Source organism: Cnephaeus nilssonii (assembly GCF_951640355.1).
Source record: "Cnephaeus nilssonii genome assembly, chromosome: 5".
Taxonomy (NCBI): Eukaryota; Metazoa; Chordata; class Mammalia; order Chiroptera; family Vespertilionidae; genus Cnephaeus; species Cnephaeus nilssonii.
This window is the reverse complement of record NC_137076.1, coordinates 9028566-9054257: the sequence shown is the minus strand read 5'-3', so window position 1 is coordinate 9054257 and position 25692 is coordinate 9028566. Positions and strand designations below refer to the sequence as shown.

Genomic DNA, 25692 nt, shown 5'->3' with positions numbered 1-25692 from the left:
GGACAGGGCAGCTGGGAGGGGCTGGGCAGGAGCTGGCTCTGGGACCTTCCCTATGCCCTCAGCTCCTCTCCCCTGACCGGGCCCAGTGCACCACACCTCGCTTGAGCAGGCTGGCCCGGTAGCGGCCCTCTAGGGTGCAGTTCCAGCGCTCAAAGCGGAACTGGTACTGGCACTCGAGGGCGCTCATGCTGACCGCTTCCACCAGCGTCTCGGCCACGCCCGGGTCCCGGCGGCACATGCGCCGCTGCTTCCGCTCCAGCTTCAGCCGGTCGCAGGCCTTGTAGTGCGCCTGTACGGCTGCCTCGGGCTCCAGGGTCAGCGGGAGGATGGTCAGGGGCTCGCTGCCGGTCAGCCTGCACACAGAGAGCCCAGGGTGAGCAGCGCCCCAGAGGAAGAGCCATCGCACACACCCGGGCAGGGCTCGGAGGCCCGGCCCCAACGGGGCACAGACACTGCACCCACTGACTTGCCTGCTTACCCAGCTGGAGGAGCCCTGCTCCTGGACGCCCCCCTCTGCCATCCCCAGGGGGAGGTGGACCCTCCAGCAGCCGGTACACATGGCCCCAGGTCCCAAGGGATCTCCCAAAACGCCTGCGCCAGAGCACCTCCCAGCCCGGGGCCCACGTGCCACTGGGAAACGGCCCCTTTCTCCTGTAGCTCCACCCAAGCAAGGCCCTGGCCCACGGGGTTGGGGTCGGTAGCCTGCTCTCTGTCCTGTTGCCCCTCACCCCCACCTGCTCCATCCAGGGACTGACAGGCCTGGCCTTGTGTCTGCTGTGGCCTCAGGGTCCCCAGATAGAGCAACTGTACATCTGGGCCTTGTTCAGACCCTCAGCACTGGGAGGGAGAGATGCCCACCAGGTCAGGGGCAGGACTCAGAGCTCCCGTTTGAGCATCTTTGGAAACACCCCTCCCACCCCAGCCCACCCATGGGGAGCATGATCCCCTCACCATGCCCCATCCTCCCTCCTGCTGCCTCTCAAAAGGCCACTCGGGGCACAGTGGGTACCCGGCTGACTCCAGGAGCCCCAGCTTTCTAGAGGAGGAGGGATGTGGTGGGCCCTCCTAGAACCCCACCCTGTGGCAGACCCCAGCAGTGATGTTCCTCTGGGGATAACTCAGGCACAAAGTCTCCCTGCCTCCGCTCCCTCTTGCCTCCCCCCCTATACACCCCAGCATGGCCTCTCCCGGGCCTTGCCTGGGTGGGGGCCTGTACCCTGCTGAGGGCACAGCGGGACTCCCAGACTCTGAAGAGACACGGCCTGCCTCACTCTTTCCAGTCGGCTCCCCCAAGACAGGAGGTCCAGCAGGGAGCCAGGCAACACTGTAGGGACACCAGGGCAGAGGCCCCGGGGTGCAGAGAGGAGCGGCCAGCAGGTGGGAGCAAGTCCTCCTTGGAGGGTGAGGCCGCACAGGCAGGCCTCAGACCAAGGATGCGCCCCTACACTCCACCCCTTCCACACTCTGGCTCTGTTAGAAGACCCCTCCCCCCCACCCAGGCCTGGGCCCTGCTCTCCACGTGCCCAGAGCGGGCCTGGCACCAGAGCAGAGCGCTGGCCGTGCCCCCGCCAGCTCCAGCCCCAGAAGACTTCACTGCAGGGCCACTCTCCCAAGTGATGCTCTGAGCCAGGAGCCCCTTTTGCTCCCCGCGCCCCGTGCACAGTGGGAGGCCAGCATGGACCCGGGCTGGGAGAGAATCCCAAAGGTCCCTGAGGCTCAGGAGGGGCCTGGAATGGGTGGCCCTACGGTGCAGACAGAGACAGCAAGGCCTTTGAGGAGAAGGTGTCTGTGAGCTCTGAGCTGGGATGCTGTGCCCGAGAGGAGGTGGGTGAAGGGCGAAGCCAGCCAGCCAGCCAGTGACCTGCACCCCCACTGCGGCCGCCGGGTTAGTGCTTCATTCCTAAGGGCACCGGGACTGCCGTGAGTGGCTCCGTGGACTTCCAGGCCTTCTGCCCAAAGACAGCTGCCGAGGCAGACGGAGAACAGGCTGGGGCCCGCAGACCCCAAGCCTGAGGCTGGAAAAGCCATGCTCCCCACACAAAGGCCGCTCACACAGTAGAGACTTGTCCCCAGACAGGAATGTCAACAGCTGTGCCCGGAACGGGTGCCAGGCAGCAGCAACCCCGCAGCCTCCAACCTGCACGAGATTAACCAAGCTCCAGGCGGTGCCAAAACATTCCAGCATCCAAGAGGACCCCCAAAGGTGGGGCCAACGTAGGGGGATCGGAGGCCAGCCTGGAGAGGGCAGCTGTGAGAACGAACACGGAGAGGGAAAGGATGGTGGGCCACGTGCCCGCCCCCCGCCCTCCCCCAGTCCAGAGAGGCTGAGGGCAGGGGGCCCAACACACCCAGGGCCCCACTGCTTTCTAGTTCAGGTAAGGAGAGGGCCGCGTCCCCCTACACCCGGGGCTGCACTGCCTCCCATCCTCACTGCGCAAGGGCAGGAGTCCCCTACCTGAGGTTGTCCCCGGTCCATGCTGTACATGGCGGCTGAGGGCAGGGGTCCCCCCATACCTGGGGCCATGCTTCTTCTCAGTCCAGGGAGGCTGAGGGCAGGGGTCCCCCCATACCCAGGGCCTCCTCATCCACACTGCATCTGGGGGCCGAGAACAGGGGTCCCCTGACACCTAGGGCCGACTGTGTCCATACTATACATGCAGATTGAGGGCAGGGTTCCCCACGCCCTAGAGGTGCTGTGAGGTTGGGACCCCGCTGCGGCCACACTGTTCTGCTCCCAAGGCAGCCCCTTCCCAACTCTCCGGCAGCAGCACCCAGATGGTCCCTGCGCCAGACCCCCGACGCTGCTGGGTGTGTTCAGTGTGTGGCCTGCAGAGACTGGGGCTCAGAGCCTGGGGTGCAGAGGACAGGCCCTTGTGGAGGTGTCGGGTGGCAAGGTAAGTGGGCAGACCATGTTCAGGGTGCAGGAGGACTGGTTTCTGGGCGCAGTGGAAGAAGTCTCAGTGATAGGGACCAGGGATCCAGGACAGAACCCCAACACAGAGAGTAACGGTAGCAGTGCTCGAGGAAAGATGAGAGGTTTATAAAACACCCCTAGAATCAGGAAGGCTTTTCTCAGAGGGAATCAGAATCCAAAAGACCTTGAAAATTTAATAAATTTTACTCTAAAAATATAAGAATCTCTGCACAGGGAAACAGTAGCATAGAGTTTTAAAAAAAACAATAGACAATGGGAGAACATATTTGTCAATGCTATTTCAGATAAGGGTTTAATCTCCAAAATTTACAGAGAACTCATACAACTTAACAAAAGGAAGGTAAAAGATCCAATCAAAAAATGGGCAAAGGACCTAAATAGACACTGTTCGAAAGAGGACATACAGAAGGCCGAGAGACATATGAAAACATGCTCAAAGTCACTAATCATCCGAGAGATGCAAATCAAAACGACAATGAGGTACCATCTCACACCTGTCAGGATGGCTATCATCAACAAATCAACAAATGACAAGTGCTGGCGAGGATGTGGAAAAAAGGGAACCCTAGTACACTGCTGGTGGGAATGCAGACTGGTGCAACCATTATGGAAAATAGTATGGAGTTTCCTCAAAAAGTTAAAAATGGAATTGCCATTTGACCCAGTGATCCCACTTCTAGGAATATATTATCCCAAGAAACCAGAAACACCAATCAGAAAGGATATATGCACACCTATGTTCATAGCAGCACAATTCACCATAGCTAAGATTTGGACACAGCCTAAGTGCCCATCAGCAGATGAGTGGATTAAAAAACTGTGGTACATCTACACAATGGAATACTATGCTGCTGTAAAAAAGAAAGAACTTTTACCATTTGCAACAGCATGGATTGAACTGGAGAGCATTATGCTAAGCGAAATAAGCCAGTCGGAGAAAGATAAATATCACATGATCTCACTCATTTGTGGGATATAATGATCAACATAACTTGATGAACAAAAATAGATCCAGAGACAAATGGCAGGGGGGGGGGGGGGGGGGTTAGAGAGCAACCAAAGGACTTGTATGCGTGCATATTAGCATAACCAATGGACACAGACACTGGGGCGGTGGGGGCTTGCCTGGTGTGGGAATGATTGGGGGGGGGGGTCAATCGGGGAAAAAGGAGACATATGTAATACTTTAGATAATAAATTTTTTTAAAAGATTTTTAAAAATTAATACTAATGACAGCAAAAAACAACAACCAACCAACAAACAATAGACAAGAGTAAAAAAAAAAAATGTTGCAACTCCAATCCCAAACCAAGGGCCAACTTCCTTTGCTCATGTGCTTGTGCATGTGCACGAGTGCGTGGATCTTTTCCTAAAGATCATTAATAAAAGGGGTCAATTGCAGAGGACACAGGATATGCACATACAGTTCAAAGGTAGAAAATATAGTTGCTGTTAAAACTTATAAGAGGCTCCACCCCAATCAAAGAAACATAAAATAGCCCGGCTGGTGTGGCTCAGTGGTTGAGCATCAACCTATGAACCAGGAGGTCACGGTTCAATTCCTGGTTGCCCCGGGTTGCCGGCTCGATCCCCAGTGTGGGGCATGCAGGATTCTATCTCATCATTCTGTCTCTCTCTCCCTCTCCCTTCCTCTCTGAAAATTAATAAAAATACATATTTTTCAAAAAGAAAAAGAAACACAAAATAAAACTATATTGATATGTTATTTTTTCATTCATCAGATGAGCACAAATTGGTGTCTGATAAGATTATTATCAAGGACAAGTAGAATGAGATGTCCCTCCATGGTTGGAATTCTGGACTGACATATCTATAAAAATTCTCCCGCCCTAGACAGCTTGGCTGAGTGGATAGAGTGTCGGCCTTCGGACCTGGGGCTCAATTCTGGTCAAGGACATGTACCTTGGTTGCAGGCTCCTTCCTGGCCCGGGCCCTGGTCGGGGCTCATGCAGGAGGCACCAATTGATGTGTTTCTCTCACACTGATATTTCTCTCTGTCTTTCTTTCTCTCTTCCACTCTCTCTAAAAATCAATGGGAAAATATCCTTGGGTGAAGATTTTTAAAAAAAAAATCACCCACCAATTCCCTTTCTAGAAATACAGGCTACAGGTATATTATCTTAAAACATATTCACACACTATCCAACACAATGCTGTCATACAAAAACACTGGAAGCACGGTTTGTTATACAATAGTCCCCTTTACTCTGCAGGAACATGTTCCAGGACCCCCAGTGGATGCCTAAAACTGCAGATTGTACCAAACCCTTTATATACTGTGTTTTTCCCTATACATGTACACCTATGATGAAGTTTAATTTATAAGTTAGGTGCAGTAAGAGATTAACAACAACTAATAATAAAGTAGAACAATTATAACAATATGCTGTAATAAATGTATGAGCATGGTCTCTCCTCTCTCTCTCTCTCTCTCTCTCTCTCTCTCTCTCTCTCTCTCACCAATTTGATCACCAACACAGGTAATCTGTGACTAACAGGTGGGGAGTGTCTACAGCATAGAAACACTGGACAAAAGGACAAGTTATGGCCCAGGTGGACAGAGCAGACAGTGTAAGAGTTCATCATGCTACTCAGAACATCACACACCTGAAAACTTATATGAGATGTCACCCGGCCAGTGTGGCTCAGTGGTTGAGTGTCAACTCATGCACCAAGAGGTCACCCGTTCGATTCCCAGTCAGGGCACATGCCCAAGTTGTGGGCTCGATCTCCAGTGGGGGTCATGCAAGAGGCAGCCAATCGATATTGATGTCTCTCTTTCATCAATGTTTCTCTCTCTCTCTCCCTTCCTCTCCCTCTCAAACCAATAAAAACATATTTTTAAAAATTAAAATAAAACTTACGAATTGTTTATTTCTGGAATTTTCCATTTAAAATTTTCTGACCACAGTAACTGGAACTGCATAAAGCAAAACTGACCACGAATTAAGGGACTACTATACCCAAGACTGGAGACTGACTGAATAGCTGGGACCCACCCCTCCATGGCAAATTTGGCCTGCCTGCCTCAATGTTGTGTATGTGTTTGCGGGCATATGGGCAACCCAGGACACAGGTCCTTCCTCTCCCTGCAGCCTGTGAGCTTCTCACACATTGTGCTGTGCACGTGGGACCTATCCAAAACGGCAACATTCAGCATTCAGCAGGTGGCCCAGGTGAGCCCCCCCCCCCCTCCCCAATGCAAGCTCTCAGCCCTGCACGCTAGCCTGGGCAAGGAGCCTTTGCCCACTCAAACCGCCTCAGCCCAGAAAGTAGCCAGGTCTCCTGGCACAGTACAGGCTCGCCCAGCCTGCCCAGCCCACCCAGCTGCTCAATGCAGCTGCCACCCCCCTGTGTGACCCTTCCTGCCCCCCAACACACACACCCAAAGCAAAGGTCTGGCCCGGGACAGATGAGCTCGCAGGCCTGCACAGGCAGCCCGTGGAGGCAGTAAGCCCAGGCTGCCCACAGGTGGCGGCCCCTGGACAGGCAGCAGACCCCTCCAACCTGCTTCCTCTGGCTGACCACCTCTCCTAGTGCTGAGCCCACTTCCCAGGAAGAAATAACAAGCTCTAAATGCATTTTACCATATTCAGGGATTTTCTTTTTATCTTTAACATTCCCATAAGATACAATACGTCCAGGGAAGTGTGGAACACGAAACAGCCAAATATTTAAAGAAAAATTAATATGTATCTTTCTTAAACTATTTTTAAAACTTGAAGTGGAAGGGATGCTTTCAAACTCATTTTATGAAGCCAGCATTACCTGATACCAAAACCAGATAAAGACACTACCAAAAGAAAAAGAGAGAGACTTACAGGCCAATATCCTTGATGAACATATACGCAAAATTCTCAACAATATATTAGCAAACTGGATTCAACAGTACATTAAAAGGCCCTCAGCAGTTCTGCTCAGTGGTTAGAGCATTGGCCCATGGACTGAAGGTTCACAGGTTCGATTCTGGTCAAGGGCACATACCTTGGTTGCAGCCCTTGTTCGGGAAGTGTGCGGGAGGCAACCAATTAATATGTCTCTCTCATATCAATGTTACTCTCTGTCTCTCCCCCTTCCTTCCACTCTCTCTAAAAAATCAGTGGAAAAAATATCCTCAGTTGAGGATTAACCAAAACAAACAAAAAAACCTACTAGATTAAAAGCATTATACATGTTGACTAAATGGGATTTATACCAGGATGCAAAGATGGTTCAACATGCATAAATCAATTAATACAACACATTACATTAACAAAATAAAAGATAAAACCCATCATCTCAATAGATGCAAAAAAAGTATTTGACAAAACTCAACATCCTATTATGATAAAAACTCTCAACAAAGTGGGCATAAAAGGAACATACCTTGACCTAATAAAGGCCATATAAGACAAACCCACAGCTGACATCATATTCAACAGTGAAAAGCTAAAAGCATTTTCCTTAAAGTCAGGGACAGGGATCCCCACTTTTATCGCTTTTATTCAACACAGTATTGAAAGTCCTAGCCACAGCAATAAGACAAGAAAAAGAAATAAAATGCATTGAAATAAAAAAGGAAGAAGTAAACCTCTCATTATTTGCAGATAACATGATGCTATATATACTAGCAGAGAGCACTAGAGACTCCAATAAAAAACTATTAGAACTAATAAATGTCTTCAGTAAAGTTGCAGGATACAGAAGCAATATACAAAAATTGGTTACATTTTTATACACCAATAATGAACAATCAGAAGACATATTAAGAAAACAATACCACATACAATTGCATCAAAAAGTATGAAATATCTAGGGATAAATTTAACGGAAGAGGTAAAAGATCTGTACTCTGAAAACTGTAAGATAATGAAGAAATTGAAGACATAAATACTTGGAAAGATATATCTTGCTCATGGGTTGGAAGAATGAAATAGTTAAAATGTCCATACTACCCGAAGTAATCTACAGATTCAATGCAATTGCTACTAAAATGCCAATGGCATTCTTCTCAGAACTAGAACAAATTACCCTAAAATATAGATGGAACCACTAAAGACCCTGCATAACCACAGCAATCTTGCAAAAGAACAAAGTAGGAGGTATCACACTACCTGATATCAAACTATACTAAGCAAAACAGCATGGTACTGGCATAAAAACAGACACACAGACCAAAGGAAGAAAATAGAGAGCCCAGAAATAAACCCATCCTTATATGGTAAATTAATCTATGACAAAGGAGGCAAGAATACACAATGGGGTAAAGATAGTCTTTTCAATAAATGGTGCTGGAAAAATTGGACAGACACATGCAAAAAAAAATGAAATTGGACCACTTTCCAACACCATATATAAAAATAAACTCAAAATGGGTTAAAGACTTAAATGTTAGAACTGAAACTACAAAATTCTTAGAGGAAAATATAGGCAGTGGACTCTTTGACATCACTCTTAGCAATATTTTTTTATATATCTCCTGGAACAAGGGAAACAAAAGAAAAATAAACAAATGGGATTACATCAAACTAAAAAGTTTTTGCACAACAAAAGAAATCGTCAACAAGAATGGGAGGAGATATTTGCAAATGATACATCCAATAATATCCAAAATATATAAAGAACTCATATAACTCAACACACAAACACACACAGACACAAACCCCAATCTGATTTTTAAAATGGGCAGAAGGCCTAAATAGACATTTTTCCAAAGAGGACATACAGATGGCCAACAGATATATGAAAAGATGCTCAACATCACTAATCACCAAGGAAATGCAAATTAAAAGCACAATGAAATATTACTTCACACCTGTCAGAATGCCTATCATCAATAAATCAACTAACAAGTGCTGGCGAGGATGTGGAGAAAAGGGAACCCTGTGCACTGCTGGTGGGAATGGAGACTGGTGCAGCCACTGTGGAAAACAGTGTGGAGGTTCCTCAAAAGATTAAAAGTGAAACTGCCATATGATTCAGCAATTCCGCTTCTGGGTACTTATCCAAAGAAAACAAAAACAGCTATTTGAAAAGATATATGCACCCCTATGTTCATTGTTGCATGACTAGTAATAGCCAAGATACAAAAGCAACCTAGATATCCACCAATAGATAAATGGATAAAGAAGATGTGCTATGTATATGCAATGGAATATTATTCAGTAACAAGAACAAAATCTTGCCATTTGTGACAACATGGATGGACCTAGATGGTCTTATGCTAAGTGAAATAATTCCGACAAAGACAAATACCATATGATCTCTCTTATCTGTGGAATCTAAAAACAAAATGAATGATCAAAACAATAAGAGAACCGACTGATGATTGCCAAAGGGAGGCAGTGGGGGACAGAAAAAATAAAATAGCCAAAGCAACTTTAAAAAAAAATGAAGTTGGGGGGCTAACTACCTGATTTCAAGATTTATTAGAAAGCTCAGTAACTACGAAAGTATAGTGTTGGTGTCAACAAAGACAAAAAAAAATCAAAGGAACAAAATATAAAGTCCCAGGAACAGGCCCACCTATACCAGGTGTACTGGTTAATAATGCGGATTTTTTTCAATAGCTGGAGTTACACATATGTTGATATATATGCTATTTGATATGTATGATATTTTGTTGTATTGACAGTATGCTTCAAAACTTGATATGGCCCTAGCTGGCTTGGCTCAGTGGATAGAGCATCAGCCTGTGGACTGAAGGGTCCCAGGTTCGATTCCGGCCAAGGGCACATGCCTGGGTTCAGGCTTGATCCCCAGTGGGGGGTGTGCAGGAGGCAGCCAATCAATGATTCTCTCTCATCATTGATGTTTCTATCTCTCTCTCCCTCTCCCTTCCTCTCTGAAATCAATAAAGAAATCTTTTTTTTAAAAAAGACATCGCCATTAAAAAAAAAAACTTGATATGTCAAATTTGCTGAAGGTGTTAACAGATATTTTTATGCTTAAAAATGTCAAATTTCGTGCCAAAAAAAAAAGAGCATTTGCGGGAAGTTTTAATTCATTACTTTATTTTGAAGAAAAGTGCTGCTGAAAGTTATTGTGTACTTCAGGAAGCTTATGGTGAACATGCTCCATCTCAACATACTTGAGAACGCTGGTTTAAACACTTTAAAAGTGATGATTTTGATGTGAAAGACAAAGAACATCCAGGTCAACTGAAAAGTTTGAAGACCAACCATTACAAGCATTATTGGATGAAGATGCATGTCAAACTCAAAAACAACTTGCAGAAAGATTAAATGTTGCTCAGCAAACAATTTTCGATCATTTACAAGCAATGGGAAAGATTTTAAAGGAAGGAAAATGGGTGCCACATCAACTGAACGAAAGACAAATGGAAAACCAAAAAGTCATCAGTAAAATGTTGCTTCAACGGCACAAAAGAAAGTCTTTTTTGCATCGAATTGTGACTGGTGATAAAAAGTGGACTTATTTTTGAGAATCCCAAACGCACAAAATCATGGGTTGATCCAGGTCAACCATCAACATCGACTACAAGGCCAAATCGCTTCGGACAGAAGACGATGCTCTGCGTTTGATGAGATCAAGAAGGTGTGGTGTACTATGAGCTTCTAAAACCAGGTGAAACCGTTAATACTGATCACTACCGACAACAAATAATCAATTTGGACCACGCTTTGATTGTGAAACGACCAGAATGTGCCAGAAGACACAGCAAAGTAATTTTGCTTCATGATAACGCACCATCACACACTTCAAAACCAGTTAAAGACACGTTAAAAGATCTTGCCTGGGAAGTATTAACCCACCCGCTGTATTCACCAGACTTTGCTCCTTCCGATGACCACTTGTTCTGATCAATGGCACACGCACTTTCTGAGCAGCACTTCAAAACATACGAAGAAGTGGAAAATTGGGTCTCTGAATGGTTTGCCTCAAAACAAGAAAAGTTCTATTGGGATGGTATCCACAAATTACCTGAAAGATGGGGGAAATGTGTAGCTAGCGGTGGACATTACTTTGAATAAAGCACTTTTGATGTTTCTCTTGAAATGATCGTGTTTTCTTTGATTATAAAATCTGCATTATTAACCGGTACACCTGGTATATGGGAAACAGATTTTGTTAATAAAGTTGCAAAGGCAATTGGGTACAGAAAGAATGATATTTTCTACAAATGGTACTGGAGCAATTAGATAGCTATATGCAAGTAAATACTTTCTACTATAAACAAATATTCACATACTAATTCAATATGGGTCATAGACCTAAATGTAAAGCCTCAACTTTAATACAGGAAGGAAAGAAGAGAGGGGGAGAGGGAGGGAGGAAGGGAGGGAGGGAAGGAGAGAAGGAGGGAGGGAAGAAAGGAGGGAGGGAGGGAGGGAGGAAAAGAGGGAGGGAGGGAGGGAGGGAGGGGGAGAGGGAGGGAGGGAAGGAGGGAGGCGGGGGGGGGGGGGCGGGGGAGGAGGAACTTGTGCTCAGGAGCTCCTGAATCCTTCCCTGCAGAGGGTCAGTGGGAACCACCGTCCCATCCCTGCTGAGGCACGAACATCCTACAGAAAGGGTAGGCGTTTCCCCCTTCCCAGCAAAACTCTCAACATAAAAGGAACATACCTTTCCATTTGCTTCACAGTGTCTTTCCATAAATAAAAGTTCTTAACTTTATTGCCCCTACGTTTTTAGCCTTTCCTGTCTGTTACCTCTACCTCATTTCAGAAACCCATCCCTATTCTAGTATCATGAATACAGCCCCCTAAATATCCTCCAAAAGCTCCCCTTCTTGCTGTGCACCAATGCTAGGAAGTGAGGACCCCAAAACTGCCTGTCATATCCCCTCCACATGCACAAGCTCACGGGGGAGAGGAGGGTGCCCTAAAGGCTGGCAGAGCGCTACACGGCCGAGACTGGGAAAGTGCGCCCGCAGAGCCAGAACACGCTCACTGCTTAAGAGGAAAATACCATCTTGCTTGAGGGTCTGTTAAGAGAGCTGGCATCACCCACATTCAGACAAGATGGCCACAGGCGTCCATGTCTACTCCTGGTCTTAAAGAAAAGCGTTCACCATTTCACTGTTAAGGATGAAGTTCGCTACGTGTCTTCCCTGTATCGGGTTAAAGAAGTTCCCTCTGCTTTTAGTTTGCTAAGAGCCTTTACAAATCACAAATGGATGCTGAACTTCATCAAATGCCATCCCTGCACCTCCTGATATGTGACTTTTCTCCTTTGATCTGCTCAAGTAGGGAATTCCCACATTGGACTCTAAGTGATCCTGGAGTGATGGATCTTGGCGTTGCTTTGTCTGGGCCTTTTGCATCTGTTTGTAATTTTCTTCTCTGTGTTCTTCCTGCTGAGTTTAGGTACTTTGGTGAATGTTCTTTTTTAAATTTCCTGGAAGAGCTGTGTCAGATTAGAATTGTGTCTTCTTAACTATTTGGTAGAACTTGCCATGAAGCCACGCAGGCTGACCTTTGCTTGATGGAAAGATTTCCTTTCTGGTCCAATTTCTCTCTTCTGTTTTGTTTTTAAACAGCTTTATTGAGATACTAGAGGCCAGGTGCATGACATTCGTGCACTGGGGTGGGTCCCTCAGCCCAGCCTGCGCCCTCTTGCAGTCTGGGACCCCTCAGGGGATGCCCGCCTGCCACGGAGGCCGGAGAGGTTCCCGCCACCGCTGCTGCACTCGCCAGCCATGAGCCCGACTTCTGGCTGAGTGGTGCTCCCCCTGTGGGAGTGCACTGACCACCAGGGGGCAGCTCCTGCATTGAGCGTCTACCCCCTGGTGGTCAGTGCATGTCATAGCGACCGGTCGTTCCACTGTTCGGTCAATCTGCATATTAGGGTTTTATTATATAGGATAAGTCACTACCATAGAATTTAAAGTACACAATTCAGTATTTTGTAGGATATTCACAGATATGGGCAGTTTTAGGATATTTTCATCACCTCAGAAAGAAACCCTTTACCCTTTAGAAATCAACCCACACTGCTCCCCCTGCCCTGGCAACCACTAACCCACTTCCTGCCTGTGGATTTGCCTGTCCTGGACGATCCATAGAGTGGAATCACACACTCTGAGGCTGTCACTGAGCACAGTGTTTTCAAGATCCATCCATGCGCAGTGAGTGTCCATGCTTCACCCCTTTTTATTTTCAAACTAGAGGCCTGGTGCACGAATTCGTGCACGGGTGGGGTCCCTCTGGGTGGCCTGAAGGGATCGGGCTGAAACCCGCAGTCCAATGCCGCCTGCAGCTCCTACCGGCCACTCTCACTCATCCCGGCCCCACTGTGCCCGCCACAGGCTGGCGCCCAATCAGTCCCGATCAAGAGTGGCTCGTGCTACTGTAACAGCGTTCGCCAGCCATGAGCCCTGCGTCTGGCACCCTCCCAAGGGGAGTGGCCTGTGGGATCGGGCTCAAACCTGCTCTCCAACATCCCCCAACAGATCCTGGATTGCGAGACCACAGGGCAGGCTGAGGGACCCCACCGGTGCACTATCGGGCCAGGGAGGAATCGCAGGAGGGCTCCAGGGCATGTCCGACCCATCTCACTCAGTCCCCATTGACCTGACCCCAGCAGCAAGCTAATCAACCAGTTGGAGCATCTGCCCCCTGGTGGTCAGTGCACATCATAGCAAGCGGTTGAGCAGCCTTAGCATATCATTAGCATATTACGCTTTGATTGGTTGTTCAGTTGTTCTGACATTCGGTCTACTTGCATATTGCCTTTTTATTATATAGGATAGCGTTCAACTGTAGGATGGAGCACATTCTGTATTCCTCAGCTGACAGACATGCAAAGGTGTTCACTCTCAGCTCTTATACACAATGTCACTATGATCACTCACTTACACATTGGTGCTTGGATGTGTTTTCATTTCTCATGGGTATGTCCCCAGTGGAGCTGCTGTGTCACAGACGAAACCTGTATTTAACTGTGGGACTGCCAGCGTTTGCCACAGTAGCCTCACCATTTACATTCCAGTGCCCCAATTTCTTTACTGGTTATGGTATCCGTCAACATTCTATCTTGAACTTGTTTCTGTTGCTTTTCAGGTTTTCTTTATTCCTTCTGAATTTTCAGATGTATTGGCATGAAACTCTTCATTACATTCCCTTGTTTTATTCTGTAGGAACTGTGAGATGTTCCCCGTGGCAGGGCACGTGTCCTCAGCCTCCTCCTCAGTGTCCTCAGCCGTTCACAAGACCTTCACAGACACAGATCTGTTCATCTCTAATGCAGGTCTGTTTTTATTTTGTTAATTTCTCACTTCTTCTTCATTCCCTCTACATCCTTTGCATTTATGTAGCTAACTGTTCTTGCTTCTGTGACAGATGTTTCCTGAGGACTTCCGAGCTTCTCCCCATTTCTAAAATATGCATTTAAGCTGCCACTGTCACCACTTCAGTCTCTCCCAAACTGCAGCATCAGGTCACCAAACTGAACCTGGGTCCAGCTCAGGTCACCATGCAGAGCCTGGGTCACAGCTCAGGTCACCAAGCAGAGCCTGGGTGATTGTACTGAGCCTTGGTCATAGTGCCTCCTTCACTCTCTTCCCTCGTTTCCTCTTTATCTTGTGGCCCACTGAGTTGGTATATCATCTCTTTATGTCCTCTATGTGTCTCTAATTAGCTAGGGCCTGACCACAACTCTGCACCTACCTCACACCTGGGGCTTTAGGGCATCCTTTCTACCAGCCATGCCTGCTTTGTTTCTCTTTTTCTCCTCTCTTGCCTCTTTTGGGGTTATTTTTTATTCCATTTCCCCCTTGGTAATCTGAAGTTGTACATTTCTGTTATTTTCATAAAGACCCTCAAAATTACACCAGTCTGTAATTTACCCACGCCCAACATGGTCAACACTGTCCCCTCTGGGCAACAGGAGGCCTGAGAGCACACCTCCGCTGAGGCCGGGCTGTATGCTGTTGGGTATTTATTCTACTTTTAGGACCTGACAAGAAGCTGTTCAGTGCTCCCCATCCCTTCACGTGACAGTCTCCTGGCTTCATTCCTCCCCGTCCGGAGTGCAGTACGGCATTCCCCAGGCCGGAGCCGCGCATCCATGTCTCCTTCAGAGCAACTCCTGACACAGCGGACAATGTCTTCTTTCACCTTACTCTCGACCGTTTCCTTCTTTCACACACCAAGTGGACTGTCTCCAGTGAGATGTCAGGTCGGGACCCTCATTTTGCTTCCTCGGACTGCTTAATAATTCTCTTGTGCTCAGCATTTGCGCTTCCAAGTCATTATGTTCCAGCCTGAACTTTCATGTTTCTGCCTGAAAAGGCACTGGGCCTCTTGAGTCCTCTTAATTGCTCCAGTTTCAGGAAGTCCTTGGCTGTTCTCACCAGACACCACCCTGTCCCCACCTCGGGGCCCTGGTGAAGATGGGGGCATCCGCTCTGCCCAGGTTTCATGCCCTCTCTGTGTCTCCTGCCCCAGGCTACGCTGCAGTAATTTCTCCTGACCTATCTTCCAGTTTGCTACTTCTGTTCAGCAGTTTCTAATCTGCTTTCAAATCAGCCCATTACTTAAATTTTTTCCCAGTTGTACTTGGTTTCTCCAGGCTTGCTAGGTCAGTCTGTATCTCTCACGCCTTGCAGACAGTGAGATTTGCTTTGTGCTGCACACTGACTGATCTGCTGCCATCATTTTGGCAGGGCTTCAGTTTCATTTCCTCACAGAAATTGTTTGCAGGAATAATCTGAAGCAAAAGATAAAGGGACCCACAATCACACTCATCTAGAACCTCAGAATGTGACCTTATTTGGAATCAGAGTGTTGGCAGATGTGATCAAGGTGAGGATCTTGAGACAAGACCATCCTGGATTAGGTCACATACTGTCGAGAGCCCACCCCTGACCACCTGAGCAGCTCTGCTGAGACTCCGCCCCAGCCCCATAGAGACTGTGAAAGAAGCTAGGATGAATAGAGTCAAGTCGGGGACACCCATCCCTCTCTGAGGGCCAGTGGCTGCCTCTCTGAGCACTCAACTGGTCACACATCACCACACTTGCCCCCGAGGGCAGCCAGGTGGCAGCTGGACACTGCCAGATGGGGGCTGGGGGTGCAGGTGTAGCTCAGGCTGGGGCCAGAGATGTCCTTGTCCTCAGGGTCCCACCCATGAACAGCCCAGCAAGGTTCAGCCCACCCTGCCCAGCAACTCTCCTCCAAGTGTCTCGTCATTTTCTGCTGGGGTGGGGGTGGGGTACAGATTTTGACGGCCCTTCCTCCTGCCAACAGGCCTGGCCATCCCAAGGGCCACCCTGCCCGCAAACTCAGCTCCCCGTGTGTGTGTGTGTTGGGGGGCGGGGAGCCTGAGACCCTAGTTGGGCGGAGGGGAAGAGGCTGGAGTTCCAGAAGCCGCAGTGCCCTGCCAAGGAAACCTCAGCCCCACCAGACGGCATTTAATTTCTGTGTGAATCAAATTCAAAACAAATTCCAGCGCTGAGACACTGGTTCTGAGATTAACCCTCAATTCTCCTGCCGCCTGTGGCCTCCCACCCAGCACGTGGATGGCAGAGATAGGGTGGGCAGAGATACTGACAGGGTCTGGGGGCTTCCGCGGGCTCTACCGTCACCCAATGCCCAACATGCCAAGGAGGCCCGGACAGGAGGCTGTGGACAGGAAGCCGTGGGCAGAAGGCAGCCCCATGTGGACAGGCCATTCACACTGAGGTAGGGACCTCGAGTCTGTCATGGTTGTCATCTCCGTTGGCTGGGAGAGCCTCGGGACCCCGGCTTCCCCGCCTCACAAGGCCCCAATATTCCAGGGCACAAAGAGCTCTCGTTCAGCCCCCGGTTCCACCACTGACCAGCCACCCAAGCAGAGCTTCTCACCCAGGTCCAGCCACCCTGGAGGTCAGCTGGTAGACATATGACTGAGCAAACTCCAGGACACTGGGACCCACAGCACAGCACAGCCTAAGGGAAATGTCCCCGTCCACACCTGGTGGCCCCCAGAGAAAACAGAACCCGCAGACCCCGCAGACCCTCAAGACCTCTAGCTTACTGGGGGCTCCTTTCAGGAGCCGGATGCTGGAGCCCAGAGCGGAAGCTGTGGGATCCCCGCTTCACTGAGAGGAACAGATGAGCAGCAGGGGCTTCATGGAGGAACCAGAGCGGCCAGACCGCCTCTGTGTCCCAGTCACCAAACCCCAGGCCTCAGAGACGGCTACAGATCCACAGGGGTGTCACATGAAGAGATAGGTGGGACACCAGGCAGGTGCCTGGAAAGCCCCAGAGCCACCTCGATGACAGGCTTTCTCCCTGGAGCTGGCCTACCAGGTGCAGGGCACAGACAGGGTGGCCGGGCCGGAGGAAGCAGCTGTGACATGCTCTGATCTGGGAGCCGCTGGCAGCCTCTCCACACAGGCCAGACCACTTCCCTGGCCACATCTACCTCAGGTATCGCTAAGAAAAACAAACGCAGCTTGAGGCTTGCCTTTTTCCATTCCCTCGTCCGGCTGCTGGTCTCCAGGTGCAGCGCCTGCCAGCTGGGCGGCCGCGCTTCCTCCTGCGGCCAGAGGCACCAGGCCAGCAGAGAACCACTGGGAGGGGCAGGGGAGGACGCGGGCTGGTCCTCGGGTCATGGAACCTGGCGGCCTCATGCCACCCAGGTCGGGGGCTGCCCTTCTGTGGCGGCCCCAGCACAGCCACCTGCCAACCAGACTGGCCCAGCCCGCAGACGTCCCTTAGTGATTAGCCCTCTCAAGAAAGCAGGCTGGTCAGCGCCCGGCCCAGGCCACCGGGCCTGCAGTACAGCCAGCCACTCTGCCCCACCCTCGTCCGGCAGAGCCCCAAGCTTTCACCTCCACCTGCACCCTGGGGACTCCGGGAAGCCCTCCGCCCCTTAGCACAATGCCCATGCCACTCGAAAAGTCAGCTTCTAAACGTCCAGGTTGGTGGTCTGCTGCACCTGGCCCACCATCCATGCACCCAAGGTCAGCAGGTACGGGCACAGCAGGCAGAGGGCAGAGCCAGGGGTAGCAGGGGGGGTTGGCCTGCCTGGTGAATGAGTGCCTCGAACCCCACACTGGGCTCCTGGACCCAGACCAGAGGGTAGGGACCCCCACAGGCCTCCAGTGGAGCACAGTTGGAGGAGACTCCATGAGGGACCCTCCTGGCCTCCTCAAACGTGAGCTCCTGTTACAGTAAAGAACGATGCTACTGGGCTGTCCTCTGGCTTCCTGGAAAAGTTGACAGCCGAGGCCAACCTGGAGCACGGAGGCCCTGCTCCCCACCTGCCAGAGGCTTGTCTCCAAGTGGGGCCTGGCCTTACCCACTTCCCCAGACAACTGTGCCTCCTCCTAAAGCCCCCCTCCCCAGCCCCCGCCCCCAGCCCAGTGAGAGGGGTAGGTACCACAGGGGTACCCGCCACCTGCAGGGACAATGCACAAAGGGAGCTGGTAGTGCTCCCAGGCCAGGATTAAGAGGGCCCAGTGCTGGCCCCTGACAGGTGTCATTTTTCTGCGACCAGGTGATCCGAGCCAGGCCCTTATCAGCTCATCACTCCTCCTGAGTCCAGGGCCCACAGCCCACGGGGAGGAATCGTGTGTGCAGATTCTTTCCCAGGAGAAAACCTACCCACACACTTCTCCTATTGTCCTCGCCATCGAGAGCCCCTGGGCAGGCGGCAGGCAGCGCCCTTGGCTAGGGCCACCCTGGAGTCGACCCACCTGGGAGACCTCAGTCCCTCTGACAGCCTCGGGGCTCCCTGGGCCGTGGGTACTGGCAGAATCCCCCCTCCTTTGAAGGCTGGAAGCCAGGTCCCTCCACACACCACCCTCCATCCTCCCTTGACTTGAGTGTGGCCCCCCCCCGCCCTCGCCAGCTAGTGTGCCCCCCGCCCTATATACCCCCTGCCTGACTTTTGGAGGTCTCACCCGCAGGGCCACATCCAAGGGGTCTCAACAGTCTCCCTATGGCCCCTTGGTAGTCCTAGACATGGTGATAAGGTCCTTCTCATGGGTCCTCCCCTCCCCCTTCCTCCTCCCCCCTCCCTCTGCCCCTGCTCCTGATGCAAAACTACTCTCTTGACACCAGGCATGTGGCCACATGGACCCTCCAGATGGACCCCTCAGAGCGCTCTGCTCTCCATGGCCTCTCCCCCAAACTCTGGTGCCCAAAGCACTGGAGTTAGGTCCAGGGCCACAGTGGCAAGGACAGGAGCAAGATTAGACCAGCTGTCCAACCACCCCCAATCCAGATGGCCACCGGCTGTGGCAGGGCGTCTGCTCACACAGCTGAGGGAGCCAGGTGGCCGTGGCTTCCTCACCTCAGGCCCCAGCGCAAGGCCTGCACACAGCACCGCCCGTCACGAGGCCCCGGCCCAGAGTCCCATCCTGGCCCCGTGCACTCACCTGCCTCTATCTGCTCTCTGTATTGGGGGGCCAGGGCAGAGTCCCCCAGGGACTGTGGAAGAGGATCGGGGCAAACTGGGGATCAGGGCAGGGTGGCCCCCCAGAGCAGACTGGCTGGGAGAAGGGAGGCAGGAGGACAAACACCGGAGACCATAGATGCAGGAAGTGGCTGGTGCCCCCAAAGCATCTCCTCAATCTGTCTGCCTGCTCCTTCCACCTGTCTCCCCACTCCTGCCCAGACCCACCCGGGAGACAGTCCCTCTAATGGCCTCGGGGTCCCTGGGCCATGGGTACTGGCAGAATCCCCCCTCCTTTGAAGGCTGGAAACCAGGTCCCTCCACACACCTCCCTCCATCCTCCCTTGACCTGAGTGTGCCCACCCCCCAAGTCAGAAGCCCACCCTATACACCCCTTGCCTGACTTTTGGAGGTCTCACCCACAGGGCCACATCCAAGGGGTCTGAACAGCCTCCCTGTGGCCCCTTGGTAGTCCTAGACAGGGTGATAAGGTCCTTCTCATGGGTCCTCCCCTCCCCCCGCTCCTGGTGCAAAACTACTCTGTCCTGATACCCCTCCCTGAGTGCTCTGCTCTCCATGGCCTCTCCCCCAAACCCTGGATCCAGGCACGGTTGTCCTGAGGTGCGTCTCCACGGACAGCACCTTCCTGACTATCATCCAAACTCCTGACTGCTCAGCTCCAGGCACCACCACTCCTGTCCCCCAGCCACGGAGTTACCTCCCTTACTGCCAGTCCTTCCCTGGTCACCCACAGGTAAGCCTCAGCCCCCCACACAGCCCCCTGTGCCCCACTGGAGCTGTCCCATGTTCTTGGCAGCACCCTATCTTGCTCCTCACGCCCTCACAGGCCCATCATGCAGCTTCATCATCCTGTACCAGGTTTGCTCCTCTGGTCCCCAGAAACGGCCCCCCCTCTCCCCTCCAGGGGCCAGCTCAGTGCCCCACCTCTGAGAAGCCAGCAGGCATGCCGCCACATGGACCCTCCAGTTGGGCCCTAGGCTCGGTGCCCGGAGAAGCAGAGAGAGCCCTCAGCTTCCTGACCTTGCAGACACAGCCCCCATGATAGCAGCCCCTCCGGAGTGCCACCTCAGAGCAGTGCTGGGGCAACCTCCTCAGCCAGGGCCCCCACCAGGCCCTCAGACCACTCTAGTAACCCGACAACCACCTGCACCCGGGCTCCCCACGCAGTCAGGGCTGGGGGCTGAGCTAGGAAGGCCTGTGGAGGCAGCCTCTGTGTGCAGGGTCAAGAAAGCAGGTTCTCCTCAGTCCAAGAAAGATCCTGAATATATAAAGTACTCTTACCACTCAACAACAAAAAGAGAAACTCAACCAAAAACTGGGCAAAGGAGCGGAACAGACATTTCTCCAAAGAAGACACACAGATGCCCAACAAGCCCATGAACTCCTCACCAGGGATGCGCAAATAAAAACCACAGCAAGGAAGCAGTCACGCCCACCAGGATGGCTAGAAGAAAAATAATTAAAAACTATAAAACCAGAGAATAACAATCATTGATGAGGATGTGAGGAAACCGGAGGCTTTGTTCACGGCAGGTGGGAATGTGACACGGTGCCCCCACTGTGAGAAACCGTTTGGTGGCTCCTCAAAATATTAAATGTAGAATTATCACGTGACCCAACAATTCCACTTTAGTGTATACCCAGAAGAATTGAAAACATACGTCCCCCAAAAAACCTGTACACAATGTTCACAGCAGCACTGCCCGCAATAGCCAAAAGGTGGGAACAGTCCCAATATCAACGGAACGGATGGAGAAAAACTGCATGTGTCCACCCAGTGGAATATTTTCAGTCACAAAAAGGAACAAAGCACCAACACACACTATAACATGGATGAATATTGAAAATGATATGCTCAGTGAAACAAGCCAGACACAAAAGGCCACATATCGTATGATTCCATTTCTATGAAACATCCAGAATAGGCAAATCCAGAGACAGAAAGTGGATTAGTGGTTGCCAGGGCTGGGGGTGGGGCGGTGGGATATGAGGTTTCTGGGATGATGAAAATATTCTGGAATTAGATAGAGTGCTGGCTGCACGGCCTTGTGGATGAACTAGAAACCACTGAACTGCTGTAACAGGGTGAATTTACAGGATATGAGTTACATTTCAATAACAAAAAGAGCCTCACACCCAGCTGGCCCCCAGAGGGCCTTCGCTGCCTTTCAGACCTGCTCCAATGCCCCTCACATGCCAATGCCCACCCTGGCTGGGGGAGTCCTCAGTGCCACGCCTGGTGCTGCCTCCTCCACGCAGGCCTCCAGGCAGCCGGGACCAGAGAGGTGGGACCAGCCTGCAGACCTCACAGGAGGGCCCCACCTCCCCAAGCCAGCCTATAAATGCTTCCTGAAGAACGTGGGGTGGGGCCCCAACACTATGAGGCAGCCTAGGGCTCATGCCACCCCTCCCTACTTCTTTTGAAGAATCACCAGGTTAGAAGCCACAGGCCTCCACTCACCTGGGGCAGCACTGTGATGCAGGCCTAGCAGTCCCTCAGGGGTCTCTTTGAGGGCTGCCTAAGCATGCATCAGGCTCTCTAAGAAACGGGCAGCAAGGTGCCTAGGAGCCAGGCACCGTTCCCCATAAGCCCCAGACTCGGCCCCCGGCTGCCCGCTCAGGAAGCAGAAGGGCCGTTGCCCTGGGGTCTGGAGAGTCCCTTCCTGAACAGGTCTCAGCACACACCTGAGGATAAGGCCAAGAAAGGGCCAGGTGCTGGTGCCCTCCACCCCAATGCAGGCCAAAGCTTCCAGCCCACCCAGGTCCCTGAGTGTGTATCCCCAAGTCACCAAGAGACTCAGGGCAGCCCTCCTTCTGGGGGCCAGGCTCCCCCCTCTTTCCAAGAGGGCATCTGGCCAAGGGGTCTAGGCCCCCCAGCGCAGGCACCTCCAAAGCCCCTGGAGACCCAGATGGAAATGCCACCTGCTGATCATGCCAGAGAAGAAGAGCCGGGCCTGAGAGGAGAGCCAGTGGGCGGCCTGGAAGGTCCTGCCTAGTGGCCAGAGGCCAGAGGAGGGCAGCAGGAGCAGGGCAGCAGCGCATGGGTTGGGTTGCAGCCTCAAGGAGGGGGCAGGGAGGACTCCCACCACCCACGTGACCCTCCCCCAGGCCAGCCTCTCTGGGTTTCTGGGCTGTAACTGGAGCTGCCCTGACTGTGAGCCTCGGTGCCAGGCAGAGATTTCGGAGAGGGGGAAGGGATAAGCGGGCCTGGATCAGGTCCTTCCTCCTGCTCCCTCTGCCCTGTGCAGCGCGTTGAGAGGCCCCCTCGATCCAGACAGACCCTGCCTCCCTTGGGCCATCTCCTCCTCCCTCTCCCTCTGGCTTCTGCCCCTTTGCTGGGCCAGGAGAAAGGACCCTAGAACCCCAGCCCAGCAGGTCACCGTGGGCCCAAGAGGCAGAGCCTCCATACACAGTAGCATAAAGCAGACTGTGTGCTGCCCACCCCTCCTCCTCCTCCCAGGCCTGGCCCTCCCTGGAGCAAAAAGCAGGGCAAAGTCGCTGGCTGGAGGACCACGGGGTGCCAAGCTTTCCCCACATGCCACATGCCCACCAGGACTTTTCTCTGAGAGGGAGCTAAAATACACACACTAACAGCTCAAAGACTTCCTCAGATGCAGAGTGCAGGGAAATCGGAAAGAGAGATGCTGGGGGAAGGGGGGGGGGGGTGGGGGCGGGGAGGGGGCAGCTGGGAGCCAAGACCCTAACCTCCCCCTGACGGATCTTCCCCAGGAGGAGTGGGCAGCAGCAGAGTCTAGGCAAAGCACAGCTGGGGCAGACGAGCCAGAGCAGACAAGCCCCGGGTGTGTCTGGAGCCTGGGGAACAGACCTGTGGCTGGGCCAGGACAGCAAGAAGGCACAGCTGGCTGACAGGCCAGTGTGACTCACCCGCGGACCTGCGGCCAGACGGCCATCCTCTGACCCTCCCTCTGCCCATGAGGGCGAGGTGAAGGCTGCACAGATGGCGCGCAGGGGTGTGCCAGCCTCCACACAGCCTGGGCCCCAGACAGGGCCAGACCCACAGGCAGCCAGGAGAGGGCCTTGGGTTGGGGGCTCCAGGTAAGACACGGAGCTGACCCCGAAAGACAACCCAGGAGAAAGGAACAGAAGGAGAAGGGGGGGGGGGGAGCGGGGGACACAAAGGAAAAGTTTCCCATGAAAATATTTTATTTTCTTTGAGAACAGGATACACCTGCAGGGCTCCTCGCCCAGTCGGCCTCTCCCCGCCCTGGCGGTGCCACATTTCTGGACCAACAGGGCCCTCTGCCGGCCAGGCCACCGCCTGCCGGCGCGGGGGCCAGGGGCTAGGGAACAGGTGAAGGGTGAAGGGCGGAGGGTGGCAGCGGGGCGCGGCCAAAGGGAAGGGCACCTCGGACAGGTGCCAGGCCCAGAGAATGGGCCAGAGCTTCAGGGTCGGTGTGGGGGTGGGGGGGGGGGGAGAGTGAGGAGGCGGAGAAGAGCCGGAGGGCTGCCCTAATGATGCCACCCCAAACTTAAGTGTGCCCATATGCGTATCGCAGCGAGGGTCCCCAAAGGTCGCTGGGTTGGATATCCCAGATCTGGGAGCGAGGAGGGAGGAGGGGCAGGAAGAAACAGCGGAGAGGGACGCGCGGAAACCACGCGCACTGCTGCGGCGGAGAAGCGCACAGCGCCGCGACCCCCAAGACGGCGCGGGACGGCGTTCACGGCCCCGCTGGGCCCTGCGCTCCGGCCGGGTCCCACAGACGCGCTCCCGCGAGCCGGGGCGAGGGAGCGTCAGAAGCAAAGCGCAAGAAAAATAAATTCCTCCGGCTTGGAGTTATTTTTTTTTCCTTTGGGGCTCAGTACAAGGAACATCTGGATTTTGTACGTATTTTTTTGTTGTTGTTAAATTAACTTCTCGAGGAGAGAAAGGAGGGGAAGCTGCAAAGGGGGTGGGTGGGCAGGGGCTGGGAGGTTCCAGTCGTTTGGCAAGAACTCAGCGGCCTAAGGGAGCCGGGACCACACCTTGGTCCCCGAGCTCCAGGGAGCCCAGCGCTCGGCTGCGGCCGCGGCAACGACGACTCCGGAGTCACGGAGGACAGCAGCCTCGCGCCAGCCCGTCAGGTACTCGGGCCCCTGTCCCCACGCCGCGCAGCGGGGACACGGACTCGCGGACCCAGCGACGCGCGCACCGCAAACAAACAGCTCCAGGCAACCCGGCAGCCCCCGCCGGCCGAGCCCCGCGCACCTGGTCGCGAGCCCCGCGCCGCCCCCGCCCCCGCCCCGGGCCTGCCCGCCCGCCCGCCCTCCGGGCCGCCAGGCACCTACCCGAAGTAGGCGGCCGAGGGGCGCAGCGCGGCCAGCAGCAGCGTCAGCGCGAAGGCCACGGCCAGCCAGCGCGCCAGCAGGGGCCCATCCAGCATCTTGCCGCGCCACGGCGGCTGACCATCGCGCTCCTGGCCCCGCGCAGGGCGCCCCGCGGCCGCCGCCCTCTTATAGCGCCCGGAGCGCCAGGCCGGGGGCGGGGCCGCCAGCTGGGCCCGGCCCGCCCCGCCCGGGGAGGGATCACGCCGGCGCCGGGGGCGGGCCGAAACCCGAGCCAGCCCGCCCGCCGCACCGCCTGCCGGCCCCGCGGGCCTCGGAGCGCACCCGGCGCTCGCGGAGGGGAGGCGTGCGGGGGGCGGCGGGGACCTCGGGACCGGCGGGAGGGGCGGGAGCGCGCAGAGGGCCGAGGGAGAGGACGCGCTCCCCGGCGGCCGTGGAGGCGGAGCCGGGGCGGAGCGTAGGCGGCCCGGGTGGAGACGGGGGTGAGGGTGGGGTGGGGCGAGCACTGGCTGGGCGGCGGGCGGCGGGCGGCGTGGGAGCAAGGGGTGGGAACGTCGGAGGAGCTGTGGGGAGAACTCGGGGCTGCGGCGGGTGGTAGGGTGGGCCGGAGCGGGCCCGGGGTGGAGCTCGAGGCCGGGGCCATCGGGGGTTGGGGCTGCTGGGGACCCGGTGTCAAGCCCGAGCTGATTGAGTCGGTCCGCTCTCCGGGGAGTTTGGAGAAAAGGGAGCCGGACAGCAGGTGATGTCCGCGCCCTTGGCGAAACCTGGCCGCTCAGGAAGCGAGGGTTGGAGCCGGCTGCTCCCTGGTCTGTTGGCCTGGGGATGGGGCTACCTGGCCAGCTCAGACCCCAGCCGAGGAGCTCAAGCTTTGGGGACCTCTGTCTCCCCATCCTTAAATCGAAGATGAGGGTAGAGGCTAAGGTCATAGTCACTGCTGATCCTCTGGTGACGCTCTTCTCAGAGCCTCTGTATAGGGGGAGACTGGAAGCAGGGGGCTCCAGGAGACGAGGGGAAGGCCTGGAGTTGGTAGAGGCAGAAAGGAGAGGAGATGGAGGCACTTTTGAAGCAAATCGTGTCACACTGAGACCCCAAATCTAAATTAAAACAG

At 53.4% G+C, this 25692-nt stretch overlaps 1 protein-coding gene across 2 annotated transcripts in view; it reads right to left on the bottom strand.

The window, feature by feature from the left end:
* The window catches only part of WNT9A (Wnt family member 9A), a 30512-nt gene extending 5753 nt beyond the window's left edge, over positions 1–24759 (bottom strand). For both annotated transcript variants that reach the window (XM_079771662.1, XM_079771663.1), the window contains exons 1-2: positions 24588–24759; positions 97–353 (exon numbers count right to left, since the gene is read on the bottom strand). In XM_079771662.1, the coding sequence (XP_079627788.1) occupies positions 97–353; positions 24588–24682 (352 nt within the window). In that variant the 5' untranslated portion in view covers positions 24683–24759. The remainder of the gene's footprint in view (positions 1–96; positions 354–24587) is intronic.
* Between the last annotated feature and the right edge of the window lie 933 nt (positions 24760–25692).